A 20,330-nucleotide genomic window follows, 5' to 3' on the forward strand; every position below is an offset into this window, starting at 1 on the left:
TTTGGCCCATACACCAATCAAACATTGTCGATGATTTCCCAAAAATCTAGTAACTCAATCATCGATGATTAAATAACTAATAATCAAAACTATTTCAACACATAAACCCATAATTTCTTATTGGTTGTGGACTTATAAGATAACAAAACAACTAAAACTGCATATCCTTGAAAACTGGAAATAAATACGCTAATCTCGCAAAGAAAGCTCATAGAAATGGCAGGTCAAGGTACAAGCCGGCGACTACCAAAATGAGATGATTGTTAAACAAGAGCCTATTTTGCAGCAGTACCATTGTCGGCTTGAGCGGATGGGTTCAGCTCATCCCATGCTTCAATCCATGTGACCATGGAATCAGCAAGTTTGTTGAAGTAATCATCAACCTTTCCAAGCTTAGCCTTCACTTGCTTGGAGAGCTCAATGTAGCATTGCTGAATGCTGGTGCATTCCTGTGGAAGTACGACTGATTGGAAAAACGGGATCAGCTCTTCTTGCCAGTAGATTCCTTTGTATTCCTTCTTGAGGTTCACAAATGGATTGCTTGCCTTGCTGTGCCAAATGTAGGGCAATCCGGTCTTAACTCCGAGCCCCATGTGGTCACAAATTACCTATAGATTTAAGGGTAAAGCTGATTGTTCGATAAACGGATACTTGAAAGTTGGCTTCATATTGCCAAGATAAATAGAAGAAAGCAAACAAGAAATATATGGAAACGGTAAGGGATGGTGTATACCTTCATGCACCAGCCAGCCCACATATCGTCATAGCGACCAATTGGCTGACCATCACCCATGAGGCCAAAGTACATAGCAGGGCCGATCAATTCACGGTTGAATGCCAAATTCATACCACACATAGGGAAAAAGGTTCCCTTTGGTATTGTCAAAACAGCGTCCACATACCTGACAAAGAAAGGCATAGAATTAGCACCATTAACGAGACACCAAATAGCCAAGTGCGTAATGAATTTTCTTTATCTTACCTAGTGTTTCTCTCACGAGGCTTCACAAGCTGGGTGGGGGCATCATAATCGGGAATGTTGAGCCACAGTCCATGTGAGACAGCTGTTGGGGCACCCTCACGGAGACTGAAGGGATATCCACGAACAAAATCTGCGCCTTCCCGGTATGGGTCATATAGGGTGTTGAAAAAAAATGGAGTAGATGGACACAAGAGGTTCTTTATGTGCTGCTCAAGTGCATTAATATCCTTGCCAGATGGATCCTTAGCAACCTGCAATTTGATAAAGATGCTCAAATTCAGGTATCGCTTCAAATTAAAAACACTACGATCTGTAAGCACAAAGCAACGAACAACAGCAAACATCGACTTTGTTTAGGTAACAAGGAGACCTTAACAAATTCAAGGACTTAAGACATAAGTGGAACCAACTTCATCAAAGATGTGGAAGATGATTGAATAGGAAGAGATACAAAGTGGTTGAAACATCATTAACCCAGTAGCAACACTTCAAAATCCGGATGGTTTTTCTCATCAACCGAAAGCAACTAAGTCGTCTTTATGAAAACAGTACAACAAACAATTTTATGTCAGAAATTACAAACCAAAAACCCTTAAACCACAAGAAAATCAGGGTGCCATGTGAAAAACTCCAAAGCAAGTGTATATGTGTATATATACAAGTACCGCATGTAAACAACAAGAACCCTGCTGTCTCCGGAGTTTACCATACAGGTAATTATCCTGGCGTGGGTCGACTCTTGGGTGGGTTCTCCATCACCATAAAAAATTCTGAGATTAAAAGTCTACTACTAGAAAGTTGATATTGCTAAAACTGATAACAGATCTCCACTCTTAGTACTATAAAATTTCAGAATTAATGGATTGGGAAAATACAATGCCGACAAAGATCCAACCGTTTGCTTGTTAATTCAATATAGCCAAGAGACAAGAATACCGATGGCAATAAAAATAACAAAGATCAGATCATCGGATAGTGTTTCCATTAAGAAAATGATGACTAAAGATAGCTAGTGAATAACCAAATAAAGGATTAGAAAAAGAGAGACCCAGTAAAGGAATGAATGTACAGGCAGATGACAAAATAAGATCCACGCAATCATGAAAGTGAAGTACCACCAAACCAAATCAAATTCCAAAGTTTCCCACCCAAAAGCATATAACACAATAAACACAAACGAAATGCCAAAACTACAGAACCCAAATCAGCACAAAGATCCATTTATATGCAACCTAAACCAAAAACCCACGTACATATCCAGATCTCAAACTTTTAGAGCAAAAGTTAATATCCCATCCCAAATCTTACAATCCTATCACATCCAGATCCAAACTGTTTTCAGCACCAGAACTTCATATTCACGACTAAGAAATCAAATATAAAGCAAGCAAAAACATAGACTTTCGAATTTGTAAGCAAAATCAAATGCAAAGCCAAAAAAAAAATCTCCACAAATCTAATCCAGCAAGATCCAAACTTTATCCTCCAGAATCAAAAACCCACAACTAAAATACTAAGAAAACCGGATCGGAGCAAGGAGAAAAAGAATGAACATACAAAGCAGTCATCGTCAATGGTGTAGATGTACTTCTTCTTCGAGACCATGTAACCAAAGCATCGGCAAGCAGAGTCCTTGAAGGAAATGCAAGAAGCCTTGGGACCCAAAATCCTATTGATATCGTTTCGATTGTAGAGTTCGTAGTCGAACCCTTCAGGGACATTGATCGTCCTCGACGGGTCTCCGTCCTGCACGATTATCAGATGGTAAGGCTGAAAGAAGGGCCTCCACATCTCCAAGAAGTCCAGATTCCGAATCGTCGGAATCACGATGTCAAGCTCATCTTTCAACAACGGAACTGGGGTTACTTTTCCGGGTACGGTGATGGTGGAGGATTGTGCCATTGTTGCTGCTCCCCTTGTTTCTCACTCGTACAAAAGAGTGCGAAACAAAAAGAGATCGGATTTAGAGAGATTTGCAGAGTTGCTGAGATTCAGAAGTTGTGTCTGTTCGTTTATGTATTTAGAGTTGTTGACGGAGTTGAGCTTCGAGTCACCGAAGGGGACAAGTCGGCCAACCAGGCAACCGTGGTGATTGGTGAAGACTTCTTTCGTATCACCTGCCTTTACGTGTGAGAGAGAATCATGACAGACAGACAGACAGACATCGCGCGGCGTCCTTTAAATTCCAATCTATCCTGGCTTTTTACGTTGACTGAAATTTGAAAAGTCCATGACGCGTTGTCTAATTTAATTTTTATTCTTTATTATACAAAATATTAATCTTAAAACTACAAAAAAAAAATATTAACCCGGGATCCGGTTTTATTATGATATTTTTGGGTCGAGTTAGGCCTAGACCGATACAAAGAGTTTTGGGCCTGCCCGATAAATCCCAAGTCAGTCCAGATTTTCGGGTCGCATGTATACCCCTAAGAGTGTGTTTGGATTGAGGGTTTTAGAGCATTCCCAACAGTTTCCTTATCTCTATCCCTATTTTGCAGTGCTGCAGGACCATTCTGTAATATAGGGATTCACTTTTTACACTATGCACCCAGTAGATTCTTTATACAAATTCCCTATATCATCAAATTTTGAATATTTCATGTTTAAATACCTATATATTATATTTATATGTAAATAAATAAAAATAAAAATTCATAATGATATGTTCAAATTTTAGATTTTGAAAAAAAAAAAATTTTATTTCAAATTTCAAATTTCGAAAGTGCATTCGTCTCTACATAAGATGATGTTTAGTTTCACGTTCATTTTCATCCAATAGATTAAAACATACTTCATTCCATCTAGAGTTCTTTTTGTTCTCAATGTTTCAATTTTTTCAAAGAAGACGTCAACATCTCTTGCTTGACTCTGCTGAACAAGAGGCGGTGGATCAAAATGGTTTACTCGTTGAAAGAGAGAATTCAGAGAGACAAGGCAAAACACATCGAGGTTCTGTTATCGGTCGTGCATACATTGATCGTGATCGTAAGACAGGCCATGAAAACTTGGTGCGTGATTACTTCTCTCCAACTCCGACATTTCCTCATAGGGTATTTCGAAGACGATTCCGCATGAGTCAAAAATTATTTCTTCGCATCCATGATGCTGTTGTGTCTTATGATGACTACTTTGTGCAATCTCGAAATGCAGCACACACAGAGGGCTTATCTTCACTACAGAAAGTGACTGCAGCCCTCAGAATGTTGTGTTATGGAGTTTCTGGTGATATGATGGATGAATATATTCGGCTTGCGGAGAGCACAGCAAATGAGGCTATGAAAAATTTTATTGCGGCAGTGATTACTATTTTCGGTGATAAGTACTTAAGGTCGCCTACTTCCAATGACATAGCTCGTTTACTTAAACTCCATGAGTCACGTGGATTCCCAGGAATGCTTGGCAGTATCGATTGTATGCACTGGACATGGAAAAATTGTCCAAGCGGATGGAAAGGTCACTATTCCGGCCATTGTGGTGATGCAACAGTGATATTAGAGGCAGTAGCTTCACGTGATCTTTGGATATGACATTCTTTCTTTGGCCTTCCAGGCTCACTCAATGACATCAACGTGCTTGAACGTTCTCCTGTCTTCACCGATCTTATTAATGGTCGTGCTCCACCAGTGAATTTTGTCATCAATAATCATCAATATGATATGGGGTATTATCTGGCAGATGGTATCTACCCGCAATGGTCAACAATTGTAAAGTCAATCCATATGCCACAAACTCAAAAGGCACAAAATTATGCAAAAGCTCAAGAGTCTACAAGAAAAGATGTTGAACGGGCTTTTGGAGTTCTCCAAGCTCGTTTCCATATCATTCGTCAACCTTGCAGGTTTTTCAAAACAGCAACAATGAAGAACATCATGAAGGCATGTGTTATAATGCATAACATGATTGTAGAAGAAGAGCGTGACCTATACAAATCATTAGAGAAAGGTAACTATTATTTATTTGAAGAAGTTTCTGATATATCACTGACTCGTGAGTATGAAGATTTTGATTATGACCAATTCATTAAGGGACGTCAGAAGTTAAAAGATAAGACTCAACACCGTCGTCTTCAAGCCGATTTAATTGAGCATCTATGGGAGAGGCATGGAAATATTGAGTACTAGATTAAGGTTGTCATGTAATGGACCTATTTTATTAGTATTGTCTAATAATTCGTTTCATGTAATTTCTTCAAAGTAAATGTTTGAAACAAGATCCTGAAACAAACACATCTTCTAAAACAAGTCCAAATAAAACTTAATTTAATACAAGTTCAAACTTAAATTAAAACAGGTTCAGGGGTACTACTTGTTAAATGCTTTTTCGAAGATCTTCCATTGCTTCATTTCAATGTACTTTCGCTGCATCTCATTCAAATTAGACATGTCAATAGTCATAACCTTCTCCTCTTTATGCTCCCGATCAAGCTCAAGCTTTTCCCTCTTCAATTGTAGATACTCGTCCATTTTTTTACTATCCTGCATGATGACATCCATCTTCTGCTCATGAAACTTTTGCATCAATTCTTGTGATTTTTCGAAATTAATGCTCGTTTGAGATTCTCCACTATCTTCCACTTTTATTTTTTTGTTCTTCATTCGCTCCTTTCCAGCCTTCCTACCAACTGGTCTTTCTAATTCTACATGACCAGAGGCACTCACATCGTCTCCTAAATTTATGGACTCTGATGCAGCTGTGCTTCGGCTCAAACTAGGGTGCACCACTTCTGTAATCCACTTCGGAGAATTCTTGAGCGCTTGATAACAATGTAAAAACTTGAAGACACCTCTTTCCTTCTCCTCAGTAGACCATGCTTTAATGGCTTGATTAAGCTACAAAATATTGATCAAAATGTCAATATAAAGCTACGACTATCTCTGATATATTAAAGCAATGATCATAATATAGGCAAGTTTACCTTGTCTTGCTCAGTCATTCCACTCGGATTCGCATACTCAATGCTCTGAACAATTCCAGAAAACTTTAAGCATTTAGTCCGGATAATGCTGAATCGATTGATTATTGATTTCTCCGGTCGATAGGGATAACTACTTGCATTCGAAAGATACTCTCTCCACACTCGAGTCCAATATTGTTCTTTTGCTTGATCAGTTCCAATCACGACATCTTCACTAGTATGTTCCCAAGCCGCGATTAAAATGAGGTCTTCCGCTACCGTATAATTTTCTGCCTTTCTAACTTTTGGCTTGTCCATGCTTTCATCATGCATTTGAGTCTCCATATGATATGGCTTCCAAGCAAAAACATATGAATATAGACATGTGAACATAAAACTTCACATTGATAATTACAAACAAAAGCCACAATCACAATACAAAAGCTTCTACCCATAAGTGGCCATAACGCATCATGATGGATTGAATTAATTCACTGGTATGCATCATGATGGATTGAATTAATTCACTGGTACTAGACTAGTAGTAGTGATAGTGAAAAAGACTGGGTAAGTTCTATGAAGAGGAACTGAATGAGAGCAACTGATTGCTATTCCTACAAAATATATCTAGCATGTACATATAACAAAAGGAACCACAAAAACAAAGACAAGAAACCAAAGGGAGAAAACAGGACAAGGAAGCAAGGAAAAAAGAGTAGCATTTTAAAACAGAAATCGTAGCAAAAGATAATGTAGTCAGAAAGCAGAGTTGGCTTTGTAGATTAGACATCAACATAATCAAGCTCTTCATTACTGCTGATAGAAAATTTGAGACTTCAAAAAAAAATTCAACTCTACAGATGGCATTGGAATGGAGCCGAATCATCACCCCTTTACACTTCTTTTGTTTTAAGCAGCGTAAATTATTTTGTAGGACCAGTCATTTGTACTGACTATTCATCTCCCTTTTGTTTCTAAATTATTCTTCAAGCTCTAAAGAGACATCCTGCATTCCTGCTGTGTGCATGAAAAGGATATGTTTGGAGTCTTTAAAACTGAGAATAATGTTGTCAGCTCCAAGCAATGTCAAAAACTATCTCAACCTAAACTACCCAAAATTCCCTATGGGTTATTCCTATCCAATATTTCAACATTGATAGCCACCCAGTTGTGGTTCAACTAAGTACATCAATGATAACCCATAGAGACGCACACATACTATAGTGCATTGTTTTATATGGCATACTATCCAAGCAAGTGATTTCACATATTATGTTCAAAGAATCAAAGCCCAGATTATATATTATGTCCTCGTTTTACACATCAAAATTAACCCCCAAAACCAACCAATGAAAAACCTATATCAGCAACAAAAAAAAAATAGAGATTCAAGACAAGTATAAAATTTCTAAATATTTAAGAACACCTTCGACATAAGGTACTCTTGACACAAACTTCTACACAGCAAAGGCACCATCACATGAATCCTTTGAAGAGTAAGCGAGAAGAAACTACACGAATGTGCAGAAGGTAAATATTGAATATTTGTCAAAATCGAAAAAATTAGATCTCCCTAAAATCAAAACATGCAGTCAAAATCAAGAACATTGAACCCTAGATTTTATTGTTTTGAAAGAATATCTTCAAATTAGATGATTTCACGATTCTTAGAGATGAGACAGAGGCAAAAACCTAGTGGAGGAGGGCTGTTTTTGTCGATTTCTTCAGTACGGCACCCATGGAGAATAGAGAAAGCACTGGAGAAACTTCGAATTGTATGTCGCGAATGATCTCCACGATTCGTCTCCCCCTTAGAGAGCTGACGTGTCAATTTTTTTGAGGTGTAAATTGTAATTTTACATATGTAGGGAGTGTTTTTTTCACTCCCTCCACCTGGGGACCCAAAACAGACATAGAGAATGAAATAGAGATACATATAAGGATAAGGATTCTGCTGGGTCATGATTTTTGGATGTAGTCTTCAAATATGAGGATAGAGAGTGTTATAAAGAGACTGTTGGGAATAATATTTTTCCCTCTCCTGGATACATAAAAAAGAATGAAAGAAAATTAGTTTAATTTATTAATTTATCCTTATTTTTATGTTAAAGTGTTATGTTATAAGGGTAAAATAGATTTTTAACATATAAATAGTTTAATTAGTCATTATTTCCCTCCAAATGACTCCATTTTGGGGAGGAAGAATTTTGACAAAAATTTAATGAAATCTTCCCTCCAATTTCATTCAAATCCCTCTTCTTAATTTTTTATAAATTATCTAAACAAGGGAATTGGAAGGAAACTCTATTTCCTTCAAATCCCTCAATCCAAACACACTCTAAGAGTACTCACGGCCTCCTTATGGAAATTTTCGGGTGGGCCTGACTAGTTAGACTGCTAAGAAAGCCCATTGTCATGCAAATGGATTTGCTAAGCGATTGCTAAATGGGCCGTTACAGAAGAGAATTTTATCTAGGGCTAAAATGTTGGGCTGAGAGGCCCACTGGGCCAATGATCCTCGTTTCACAAGTGGGCTTTCTTTATTGTAACTTGTAAATACAAACCCTAAATTAATACTTCGACTAGGGACTTTAATTAAGCATCCTGTGGAAGTATCAAATGTTGGAAGTTAAGAAATCCCTTTCTTCAATAATTAATTTATTCATTGATTTTTTGTAAATATATGGTTTTGGAATGTATGTTATACCTTCATAGTTTAGACTAAATAGGAATTTTTCTTTCCAAATTAAATCAAGAGATGCCAACTCAAGATCTAGTTATGATGTCTCTTGTTGTTTTTTTTTCCAGCTAAACAAAATTGCTGGTACCAATCAGGGTTGCATATATATACAATTTCAATTTTAATAATTAGAATCACTTTGGTGATAACTGAATCTTTTTGGAGTCAAACAATTTGGACTCGGAAGGTCCTGATTTTCTCACTGGGAGCAATATCTTGTGGCCACGTACTAAATTTTGGCCCAACTTACATTGTCGTCAGGTCATAAGCTTATGTATGCCTAGGAGCAATACCCTTATAGTCACACGTTTGGTTTTGGTCCAACTTATCCTATTATTAGATGAGAAACTTCAATACTTGTGGACTTGACGGTCCGAGTTTATGTCTATATCGGATGTCCAAACGGCAAATTTGTATGTCGTAGGTAAAAAAAAATAGTTAGGACATAGCATCCACATTTGTTGATCCATAATGACAAATACAGACTACTTTGTTTATCCTTAATTATAAAATGGTGAAACTAATGCATCAAACTTGGAATTAATTATTTATAGTATGAATGAGATGAATAGTTGGCAAGTCATTATCTGAATTAACAAACAAAATTGACTAATTGCACTTCAAATCATATCTTTCCAGGCTGGGAAATATATATATATATATATATAAGCCAACCAAACCAGACAAATTAATAAGCCACAACAACTGAATTCTCCCAAGTGTGCCTCGTCAAAGATTAATTTTGCTGCTAATCAATTCAACTGAATATGACTTGTAATATAAAACATATAAGGTAGTTGTTGTTGTTGTATAAGTCAGCTTTGATGAACCCTAATTAGTTTAAATCTTCTCTACTTCAGCAGCAGCAGGAAGCTCCAACACTTACCAACTCTCCGGACATGGATTTTGGTAGACTTGCTTATCCAACAACATCATCTGTTTTCTTCTTCATACTATTGTCTTATGCAGGTAATTACGCGTTAATTAAGATCCGTAATTTTGTTTCTTGTTTGATGCTAATGTTACTTACATTTTGATTAAATCAGCTGCATACGACCCGTTAGATCCAGCAGCAAACATAACAATCAAATGGGATGTTGTGTCGTGGACTCCGGACGGTTATGTTGTAAGTAGAACCTGGTTACCACCCAATTCGAGTATATGTCTTAACTACCTCGGTTGAGGGGATTCGTATTGACTAGTGTAAATCAACATTGCAGGCAGTGGTGACAATGAGCAACTTCCAGATGTACAGGCACATCATGAGTCCTGGTTGGAGCTTGGGTTGGACTTGGGCTAAGAAAGAAGTGATATGGTCAATGGTTGGAGCTCAAGCCACTGAACAAGGAGATTGTTCCAAGTTCAAGACAGACATTCCACATTGTTGCAAGAAGAATCCAACAGTTGTTGACTTACTTCCCGGAGTCCCTTACAACCAACAAATCGCCAACTGCTGCAAAGGCGGCGTTGTCGCGTCCTGGGGACAAGACCCTTCTGCTGCAGTCTCTGCATTTCAGGTAAGCGTTGGACGATCCGGCGCTTCAAATAAAACGGTGAGACTGCCTAAGAACTTCACTCTCCTCGGTCCGGGACAAGGCTACACTTGCAGTCCAGCAGTCATTGTAACACCTACCATCTTTGTCTCGTCCGATGGTCGTCGGAAAACGCAAGCTATGAGTGAGTTACTGATCAAAATGTTCTGCAACTCTCCCTTGTTATAAAATTCTGATCAATGTTTCTTTGCTTGCAGTGACATGGAACGTTACCTGCACATATTCACAAGTGCTTGCTTCTAGGTATCCAACCTGTTGTGTCTCCATGTCATCTTTTTACAACGATACAATCACTTCTTGCCCAAATTGTTCCTGCGGATGCCAGAACAGAAACAACTGTGTCCGGTAAGCCCAGTACTCTGTTTTTTAGTTAAATCAATACATTCAATCGGGGGTAATGCAACTTTTGGTCACTTACAAGAGTTGTCAATTTCCAACTCACTCATCAAATGTTCTCGCGTTCCAATTTGGATACCCGAATAGTCGAAAATGTATATTAGAACGATTTCCACTTTGGGTTTTTAAATTGGAACGTTTGAACATTCAGTGTGTTCCAGTACCCTGTTCAATTGCTTGTACTGAAGAGAATATAATTGAGTTGTAATGCAGGAGTGGAACAGGGATTCAAACTGTCGTGGGGACGAACCCAGTTACAAAATCCGCAGGGCCTTCGATCCAATGCACACAACATATGTGCCCGATTCGGGTGCATTGGCATGTGAAGCTCAACTACAAAGAGTATTGGCGAGTGAAGATCACAATTACCAATTTCAATTACAGAGTAAACTATACGGATTGGACATTAGTAGTTCAACATCCTAATCTCAACGATATCACTCAAGTCTTCAGCTTCGATTACAAGCCCCTCACTGCATACCAATCAATTAGTACGTCCTCTGTATTTGCTTGAATTCACAGTTTTTAATCTGATTAGGGGTGTAAACGGTTTGTTACAGTCGAGTTTTTTTATTTTATTTTATTTTTTGATATGAATTTAACCGATCAATCGATCAGTTCTAAGTAATTTTTTTTTGAAAATAACCGATCAATCAGTTGGTTTGACGGTCAATTCGTTTCTACAATTTTTTTGACACCCCTAATCATGGGGTTGGTACCTTACATTATCTTGGTTATGCAGATGATTCCGGTATGTTTTATGGCGTCAAGTTCTTCAACGAAGAACTAATGGAAGCCGGACCGGATGGAAATGTCCAGTCGGAACTGATTCTTCACAAGGATATCAACACATTCTCATTCAAACAAGGATGGGGTTTTCCTAGGAAGGTATATTTCAATGGGGATGAATGCAAGATGCCTCTACCTGATGAATACCCATACTTGCCAAACCATTCACATTCAACATTGGTTGGATTTTTAGGGCTTGCAGCCTCTCTGGTTTTGCAAGTGTTGGCCTTCTGATGATAATCATGGTAGCTAATACAAGGGAATTGCAATGGTGGGTGTTCTTAAATTATGGTATTGTAAAGTGTTGGTTTTATTTACATAGATACATTAAGAAAGGTATACTTTACAGGACACCAATGTGTTAATTCTTTTGGGTATCAATTTGTGAAGGATAATAGTAAGGTAGTGTGAGAGAATAATCATAGCTATACACTTCGAGTCTGTTTGGTATATATGCTAGAGTATACGTTGTTGATTTATGCGAGAGTATAATCTGTAAAATATGTCGTCGTGTTTAGTGAAACTGAATCTATACATGGAGGATATGCTGTCAAGTTACCAATAACGACATATAAATATGCACACCATTAGCATAACCCTTCTTTTATATCAGCCTTTTCTTCCATGGAATCCCCTAGACCTACCAAGAAGATTGTCCAGCAAAAAAAATCCAGGAGTCACCAAATTCACATGCCAACTACAAAGAGAGTATCCCAACCCTTCCTACAAGTGAAGGCTTAAGCTTTCCGGGTACGAATCTCCTTGAGTACCAAGGCTTTTGGTATGAACAGGCTGAGCGGTTCTTGTTCTTGAAACATGAGGAAGTGAAACGAAACTCAGAAGTTCAATTGAAGAGATTGGAGGAGTTCGCGGGGGTATCCTTTCTCTATTGAGGAAGAACAAAATGGAGTAGTAGAGAAGATTACCGACATATGCAGCTTCGATAGTCCGAGCAACATCGATGTCAATAAAAATGGAAAGCATCACAAAGACACGGCATTGTAAATATAATTTTCTGTTTATGCAGTATTGAGTACTGAAAACTGCTGAAAGGCATTATGAACTGAAGTTTTCTTCATGAAGCCCCATGTTACAATATATAAACACATTCAATGTGGATACTTTTACAGACTAATCAAGTATGATATAACGACACTGCAATACAACAGCTACAATTCAACAAAAAAAAAATGGTATGGAAGAAACGAAATCCGTAAATGATAAATTAAATGATAAAGCTGGTACCCGTTATGAGGATATCGTTCACATTTGTATCGAGTCAATGTGCAGCGCAAACTCATTTGATCCCATCAACTGTATTGCCATAAGCTTCATATGAAGGATCTCTAGGATGTTTGAACAAGGCACAGCTTCAGTTGACCTCAGACAAATTCATCAAACAAATGCCAGTGCGAGTGCCATGGAAGCCAAGGCTGTTAGGATCGAATAAAGAAGAGAGAGAGTTTGTCGAGAACTGGCATTTGGCATCCAAGGGTAGGAATCGGGAGGTGGCATGACACAATTATCTCCGTTAAAATAAATCCTCCGAGGGAACGCCCACCCCTTCTCAAAAGTGAAAGTTGATTTGTCCTTTTGGAAAAGCAGTTCTGATTGCACATTTCCGAGCGGGCCAGCTTGCGTTATCAAGTCATTGTAAAATTTGAGTCCCCATAACATGGCAGTATCATCTTCAAAACCAACAATCATATTACAAAATTCATGTTAGAAGAATATAAAACGTTAACAGCTAGACTTGATAGAACTATATTTCAGCAAGATCCAACTTACTTAAGCCTTCGTAAGGAGTTAATGCCTTGTAATTGAAACTGAAAAGCTGGGTGACATTATCAAAGTTGGGATGTTGCGCAACTATATTCCACTGTGAGTAGTTCATTCTATAATTGAAATTCGTGATCGTAATCTTAACCCGCCAGTACTCCTTGTAATTCAGCTTAACATGCCAATGGACTCTGATGGGACACATGTGGCTGGTACACTGAACCAAAGGAGTATTGCTATTTGCTGGTCCTGAAACAACTGAAGCTGAATATGGCGAATTGGGACTGCAGGACACCAACATGAGGAAGACCAAAGATAATAAGTACAGGAGTAGCCCAAATATTGTAAGAAACTATCAGAGTCGGGGTGAGGGATGGAAGGAGGCATAGATAGGGTTTGTATTTGAAAGAGAATGATAAAAAAAAAAAATAGACTTACTTCACACAGCTCCCAGGATGTGTTATGTTGTTCTGACATCCACAAGTGCAAGTCGGACAGTTCACTATTGTTTCATTATAAAAGGAGGAGAGTGAAACGCAACAGGTTGGCGTCTTCTGAGCAAGGAATTGTGAATATGTGCAAGTAATATTCCAGGTCACTGCCATGACATGTAGGCAAAAATTCAAAATATTAGAAACAACCGACTTTAACTACAGAGAAATTGTTTCATAAACAATGAAGATCATCGGTCAAAACTACTCTCGCTTCATATTTAGTCTATTTGATGGATTCTAATTCACTCATTTATAGCAGTAAAAGACGATTTAAGTAAAAACTACGATGACTGGAAAAAAAAAAAAGAGCATACACTTAAATAACTTACTCAGAGCTTGAGTCACTCTCCTTTTGTCCGCGGTTATAAATTTTGTTGGTCTCACAATCTTTGCAGGCCCACAAGTATATCCAGGTCCTGGTGCTTTCAAGGTGAAGTTCTTTGGCAACCTTACAGTTTTATTTGTAGTTCCAGCAGCACCCACACTGACCTGAAATGCGCTCAATGCAGTGTCAGGATCCTGCGCCCATGAATTTATAACTCCGCCTTTACAGCAGTTTGCAATTTGCTGGTTGTAAGGAGTTCCTGGTAATAAATCGACAACTGTCGGATCCTTCTTGCAGCAATGTGGGACATTGCCTTTGTATTTTGAGCAGTCCCCTTGCTCTGTGGTTTGGGCTCCCACCATGCTCCAAATAACCTCCTTTTTCGCCCATGTCCACCCCAACGTCCAACCCGGTGCTTGTATATGCCGGTATTGCTGGAAGTTGAACATTGTAACAGTCGCCTGCCAAATCCAAATATAGAGGAACATTATTTGAAAATTCAAACAAATTTGGGAGAAAAAAAAAATGGGGACTGCAAAGTTTTTGATAAAAGTCCTCCACATTATGAACATAAGTATGAGCGAATTCAGAAAATCTACTTTCATGGGTTCATTTGATCTTGAACTACAACTATATAATCTACGAATAGTACGCGTTATCTATGAAGATTGTCAGATCTTAGTCATAGAAAACTAGCACAAATACAAAGGCCTCTCAAGTTGAATCAAACATTAGTTCATCAAGGTAGATCTAGCAATACTTACAACATAGCCATCAGGAGTCCAGCTCATTATATCCCATTTGATAGTGATATTCCCGTTTGGATCAAGAGCATCATAAGCTTCTGCAAAAAAAAAAAAAAGCACCAAGAAATTCAGCTCTCAAGATCCCCAAATTTACATATTCTTTTCATAACAGAACCATTGAAGGTAAATTAAGATTCCAAAGAATCAACCCATACAAACCAAATACAGAGCACTAAAACTACAGTATTAACATCAAACAAGATCATAATTTGAAGTAAAACATTAGAAGAAAAAATTTATTCTTGTCACAAATTTAAGACCACATTATACCCCTTCAATGGTACTGAAGCAAAACCCATATACACAAACCAAGAACAGAAGCTCCAAATCACTAAATTTAAGAACTTGAGAATACAGAACTGAAAGAATGGACTTATGAAGGAAGGTAGACTGACCTGTACAAGTGAAAGTTGAGCAATAAGGCAAAATGAGAAGCAAAGTCGCAAAGCCACTGAGCTTGGAAATAGATCCAGATGATAACGACAGATACTCCATTGATGCTTATGATATATTTGTTGAGGGAGAGCTTAAGATCTGCATGAAATGGGGAGAGAAGAAGAACAGAGTGGCCTATCTTGGAGGAGGATTATTGAGCAAAGTGGACTTATAGAAGCCACTCTCGTCATTGTCTACACCAAGACAGATCTAGTTGTTAGACAAATAGATACTTAATCAAAGATGAATGTACTAAACTAACCTCGTTTGTATCCAAAAGATTTGGACGGCAGTTAGGGACTTTTTGGGAACCAATGAACATTTGCCAAAAATGATTGGTTTAGTAACAATAAAAAGTTACAAAAATGAAAACGACCCATTTATCTTTTGATCTATTTCTGTCGGTGGAGACTGGAAGCACAACATTAGCTGTCTTTTTTCTTTCTTTTTTTTTTCTTCTTCTGTTTTTTTATAAGTAAGGTCTGTATTGGACGAGGGGGGGGGGGGGTTCAATTGTTTGTTGTTGACTGTCTGAATCTTTTATGTTAGTATAATTTTATTTGGCTGAATAGAACTTTTTGGTGACTCAACTATACGTTTGATTTTATATTCGTCCTTAAATTAATTTTTTTTTGGCCCAACGGACTCAAAGTGCCTCGTTTGTCCCTCAATTGGTTTCAATGACTAAAAAATCTGATTTGTTGTAATTTGATCACTCTTTTACACGCTGGAATATATGTAAACATGAACTCAAAATAAAAATAAAAAAACTTAATCCACAAAATCTCCAATTATATTAGATAGATGTCATATCGGATTTTTTCTGACCCCTTGACCATTTTAGGAATATAAATAGTTGAAGGATGAAATTGAAAACATAACTATAGTCATGGACGAAAGTTATATTTATAGCCAATTTTGTTTGGTCAACATCACATGAGCATATAATAATTATATGATTAGTTGGAATGCCTTAATCATGCCGACAATCATCAGTATTTCTTATGAGTGTAACCATTAAGCAGAAACTTGTACGTTGTGGGACTGACAGGTCAGTCAGGTTCTGGAAGGAAGCCCTCTAGGTATATGGAGATTACTGTTGCCTCAAAGAGTTAGATCCTATTAACCAAATATATCATTAAGAAGAAAGCAGATTACAATCAGCTAAATAACCATCCCTTTTAAAGACATAGAGACATTGTGCATTAGTCTAATCTCAGACTCAGACAGACGCCCCAACAAAGCAAGGCTATCAGCTAAAGAGTTTGCACTATGATTAACATGCTGAACCTGGCAAGTAAGGTTAGACATCAAACCAAAGATCAAATCAAGCACAAGGCCATTGAGGAGCAAGGGAACTTGATCGCTGTTGAATAGCTTGGACAACAGCAAGGGCATCTCCTTCAAGAACAAAGTTTTGTAGAGGAAAGCCATTGTTTCAGCTCCAAGACAACCTCCATCTCCTTGAATGGGTCTATATGCCGACATAATGACCCTCCCCAGATGGTCACGAATAATGACACCGTAATACCTGCAGGCATACTATTTGAAATGCAAGAGGCATCAACATTAACCTTGAAAGAGAGGGGCATTGGGGCTGTCCAAGAAAACCTCCGAATTGATCGTCTCCTTAGAATAGGCTGAGATCCCGCTGAGAAATCCAAGAGTTGTTTTGTTTGAAAGATGATGGAGTCTGATAGGAGAGGGGAAGGCTTCATGGACAAGGTGGTTCCGAGCAAGCCAAATATGATATGCATACGCGAAGAAGGCTGACTGTTCAGACTTGGATAAGTTGGAGAAAATGCTAGTTACCCATTCTGAGAAGCTGCTTGTGCAGAGGCTGTGCAATCGAACATCCATGCCAGCTAGGCGCCAAATCTGTTTGGTCCACCTGCATTCATGAAAGATATGGAAAGTGGTCTCTGAAGGAGCCACCTAACAGGGGTTACTAGCGTCTCATTATGAGTTAGTAAAGAAAGAACAAATACTATAGAAGCTGGATTTGTTGATGGGCTAATTGCCTAATTCCTCAAAGAACAGCATCCACCTGAATCGGAGGAACCTACACAGAGAATTGACAAAGTTCACCTGAATTAATGGAGCCCTCTATTCACTCCCAATTCCATCACCTACAAACTGTTAAAATCAGTTGTTCTCGTTTCAACTAATTACACATTTTGAAGAAATTATAAAATATCGAATTTGAAAAGACCAAATGACTGAAAAAAAAAAGGTGTGTGTGGAACTTGTTATGCAATTGGAGGACAGTTAAAGATTATATATAAGATCATATAAGAAATATCTTGAAAGCCGGCCTGAAAGAGGAAGGAGGGCAAAAGCAAAACCTTGTAAGAAAAGCATCAAAGAAAATGAAAATATTAACTTGAAACAAGAAAATTGACAGAGGAAGCCAATAGTTGAACACAGGACCAAGAGTTCTGATAGACCATATTACATGTCTACATGGTAGTGTATTGCATACAGTAATAAGGTGCATGTATAGGACAATTGTTCCATAGATATGCAACACCCTTGGGAATAGGTTACAAGCTTCAAGGTGACTTGAGCCAATTCTTCCATTGAATCAGATGTAGAACCAAATGACAAATCCCCAGTAATCGCTTGCTAGAAAGATAGCTCATATTATGTGAGGCATAAAAGTTTAGCCATACAATCTTACCTTGGCCAAAAAAAAAATTCCTTTCTTTATTGTTGCCTAGAACCAACAAAACATGAAAAACAAAACTGAAGTTGAAAAAAGATTACTTCCAAGATGATTGGCATACCCTTGAAAACTACAATGGATCAAATGGCTCTTCGCATCATTTTTTGTGGCTTCTTCACAAAACTAAGCCGAATTTGCTTAAGACGTCTCCTTTTCCTCGCCATTTTCTCAGGCAACGTCTCCCGCTTTTTATTCTTCTCATCAACCTTTGGTTTCTTCAAGAACCTCGGATCCACCTTATACTCTTTAGGTGTCACTGGAACTCCATTCTTCAATGCTTCATTAAACAGTGCATTGGCCTTATCGACTCTCTTAAGGGAACACCACTTGCCCATCAACAAATCGTAAGTCTTGATCCCTGGTTCACACCCATCATCTTTCATCTTCTTAAAAACAGTCATAGCATGCTCAAGCCTCTCAATCCCACACAAAATTTTCAAGAATCCATAGTAGGCCTTCTTATCAAGCTTACCTCCATACCCTGCAGACTTCATCCTATCAATCATTTCATCCCCCTCGGAAACCCTTGCTGCCTGATACAAACTCCTAATCAAACCAATAAATGTTGTCTCATCAGGATAACATCCCCACTCCCCCATTCTATGAAACAAGTTCATTGCATCCTCTGTCTTCCTAATCTTGCACAAGTTACTAATCAATACATTATAGGTCTCCACATTCCTCGGAACCCCGTGAGTTTCCATATCCAGCAATACCTTCTCAGCCTCCAATTGAAGCCGAAAGGGGTCTTTCTGCCTACAAAGCTTACACACACAATCCAAAATGGCATTATAAGACGTTATCCCAATCTCAAACCCTCCTCTATACATCTCCCCTGCCAATCTCTTGGCCTCCTCGAGCTTCCCATCGACACACCAGCCTTTGATCAACAAATCACATATAACCTCATCCGGGAATACCACATTTGCTAAGTTCTTGACCATTTTCTCAGCACAACTCGCATACCCATGTTCACATAACTTCTCCACAACCATTTTCAGAGAGTTTTTGTCACGCTTAAACCCATATTCCCTCTCCATCCGATCAAAGAACCCAACAACCTGCGTTGGCCGCCCAGCACGCACAAGGCGGTCAATCACCGATTCAAGCGTTCTATCCCCGGCAACACCTTTGCCGGCCTCAAGAATCTCATCGGTCGCCTTAAAATCCTTACGGCGTCCAAAGTAATCGATGAAGAAGGAGAGGGTATCGTCAGTGTGTTTGAAATCAGCACTCGACACGAGCCACTGGTGAAATCCAAGAACCGTCCGTCCAGCATCTGGGGAGAGATTGAGGGTTTGAAGTACCAAGGAAGATGTGGGAGTGATATGGGAGAAATTGAGGTGAAGTCGTTCCGATACAGAGAGAGGGTCTGTGTTGGAACTCTGGAGGAGCTCGGTGGAGATGGAGAGAGCTACTGGATTTATGTCTTGAGGTTGCAGTTCTTGAGAGGAGAAATGTCTGGAGAGAAACTGCAATTTGGGAAAATAGGTAGTGGCAAGACGAGGAGAAAAAGTATTGATTCGAATAAAAGATGATGAAGAAGAGGACGATAGACAGTGACGAAGAACTCTACCAAGTTGCAGAGACGTTAATGGCGGCATTTTGGCGCACACACAGTTTGTGTGCGAGTTTGAAGCAAAGAAAAACCCTACCAACGGAGTAGAATCGAAGGCTACACTGAGCAGTTAGCCGTAGGCCAGTAGCCGCCAATCCGGCTCTTTCTCGATGGGCTTGTAGCGAAAGCCCAACAGCATCGTCAATGGGCTCCATTGGACTGCTCAATGATATCTAATTTTGGGCTGAAAACAAGTTTAAAGCCCTAAGCTGAATTGAGCTTTCATGTAACCCAACCCAACCCAATAACCTTATCAGCATAGACTTGAGCCTTCCGGTTGGGGACTCGAATTTGCGTATCACCAAATCGAGTATATACCTAACATTTCGGCTGAGGAGTTGTTGGCCGCTTGTAAATTTAAATGCTTACTAAATAAACCTGAAACTCTGCATAACACAAGCATTAGTCACAAGACAATTACAAGAACCTATAGCACTCTGAGAGTGATATTTGAAATCTAGTGGACAGTTCAGTTTAACAGAGTATCAATCACAGGGAAAAAAAGAGTGTGAAATATACTAAAACATTTAAGTAAAGCACTAGCCACCTCTGATTAAAGGTTCAGTTGTAATGTGAAGTAAACAGAAGTGGAAAATCTTCAATTTCAACCTCTGATGAGTTTCACAAAGCTCTACTACTTGCTTTGCTTGGATATCAAAATATACTTCAAATCAAACATTTTGCTGCTTTCTTGAACAGGTGTTATAATGTAGCAATTTCTGAATTTATATCAACTTGGAACGATAGTATAACCAAATTACACAGTTTTTCACCGAGGCAACAAATTATCC

At 38.5% G+C, this 20,330-nt stretch overlaps 6 protein-coding genes across 9 annotated transcripts; 2 read left to right on the plus strand and 4 right to left on the minus strand.

Moving 5' to 3' along the window:
* Window positions 1-65: 65 nt before the first annotated feature.
* On the minus strand, window positions 66-3,129 carry LOC119980979 (probable UDP-arabinopyranose mutase 2). Its single transcript, XM_038823898.1, has 4 exons — window positions 2,540-3,129; window positions 983-1,233; window positions 734-902; window positions 66-608 (listed from the first exon to the last, which is right to left on the minus strand). The coding sequence occupies exons 1-4, from the start codon at window positions 2,882-2,884 to the stop codon at window positions 276-278; spliced, it is 1,098 nt and encodes a 365-aa protein (XP_038679826.1). The 5' UTR covers window positions 2,885-3,129; the 3' UTR covers window positions 66-275.
* Window positions 3,130-3,807: 678 nt separating this feature from the next.
* LOC119980694 lies at window positions 3,808-5,106 on the plus strand. The gene is made up of 2 exons (XM_038823488.1): window positions 3,808-4,438; window positions 4,535-5,106. The coding sequence occupies exons 1-2, from the start codon at window positions 3,808-3,810 to the stop codon at window positions 5,104-5,106; spliced, it is 1,203 nt and encodes a 400-aa protein (XP_038679416.1).
* A 94-nt stretch (window positions 5,107-5,200) lies between these two features.
* LOC119981058 lies at window positions 5,201-7,677 on the minus strand. Its single transcript, XM_038824026.1, has 3 exons — window positions 7,572-7,677; window positions 5,901-6,233; window positions 5,201-5,814 (listed from the first exon to the last, which is right to left on the minus strand). The coding sequence occupies exons 2-3, from the start codon at window positions 6,222-6,224 to the stop codon at window positions 5,287-5,289; spliced, it is 852 nt and encodes a 283-aa protein (XP_038679954.1). The 5' UTR covers window positions 6,225-6,233; window positions 7,572-7,677; the 3' UTR covers window positions 5,201-5,286.
* Window positions 7,678-9,350: 1,673 nt separating this feature from the next.
* LOC119981057 (COBRA-like protein 4) lies at window positions 9,351-11,897 on the plus strand. Its single transcript, XM_038824025.1, has 6 exons — window positions 9,351-9,588; window positions 9,666-9,745; window positions 9,840-10,296; window positions 10,370-10,517; window positions 10,782-11,059; window positions 11,311-11,897. Exons 1-6 carry the CDS (start codon window positions 9,519-9,521, stop codon window positions 11,589-11,591), a joined length of 1,314 nt encoding a protein of 437 aa, XP_038679953.1. The 5' UTR covers window positions 9,351-9,518; the 3' UTR covers window positions 11,592-11,897.
* Window positions 11,898-12,413: 516 nt separating this feature from the next.
* On the minus strand, window positions 12,414-15,388 carry LOC119981056 (protein COBRA-like). Its single transcript, XM_038824024.1, has 6 exons — window positions 15,157-15,388; window positions 14,720-14,799; window positions 13,960-14,416; window positions 13,575-13,734; window positions 13,146-13,420; window positions 12,414-13,045 (listed from the first exon to the last, which is right to left on the minus strand). Exons 1-6 carry the CDS (start codon window positions 15,254-15,256, stop codon window positions 12,753-12,755), a joined length of 1,365 nt encoding a protein of 454 aa, XP_038679952.1. The 5' UTR covers window positions 15,257-15,388; the 3' UTR covers window positions 12,414-12,752.
* Window positions 15,389-16,308: 920 nt separating this feature from the next.
* LOC119981017 (pentatricopeptide repeat-containing protein PNM1, mitochondrial-like) lies at window positions 16,309-19,768 on the minus strand. 4 transcript variants are annotated; one of them, XM_038823957.1, is made up of 2 exons: window positions 17,983-19,768; window positions 16,309-17,087 (listed from the first exon to the last, which is right to left on the minus strand). In XM_038823957.1, the coding sequence occupies exon 1, from the start codon at window positions 19,523-19,525 to the stop codon at window positions 18,002-18,004; it is 1,524 nt and encodes a 507-aa protein (XP_038679885.1). In that variant the 5' UTR covers window positions 19,526-19,768; the 3' UTR covers window positions 16,309-17,087; window positions 17,983-18,001. The 4 variants fall into 4 exon arrangements, with proteins under 4 accessions (XP_038679885.1, XP_038679884.1, XP_038679881.1 ...); XM_038823956.1 differs by having other exon boundaries at window positions 16,309-17,258; XM_038823953.1 differs by having other exon boundaries at window positions 16,309-17,118; window positions 17,983-19,767.
* Window positions 19,769-20,330: the final 562 nt, after the last annotated feature.

This window comes from Tripterygium wilfordii, chromosome 16 (genome assembly GCF_013401445.1).
Source record: "Tripterygium wilfordii isolate XIE 37 chromosome 16, ASM1340144v1, whole genome shotgun sequence".
In the NCBI taxonomy this organism is placed as follows: Eukaryota; Viridiplantae; Streptophyta; class Magnoliopsida; order Celastrales; family Celastraceae; genus Tripterygium; species Tripterygium wilfordii.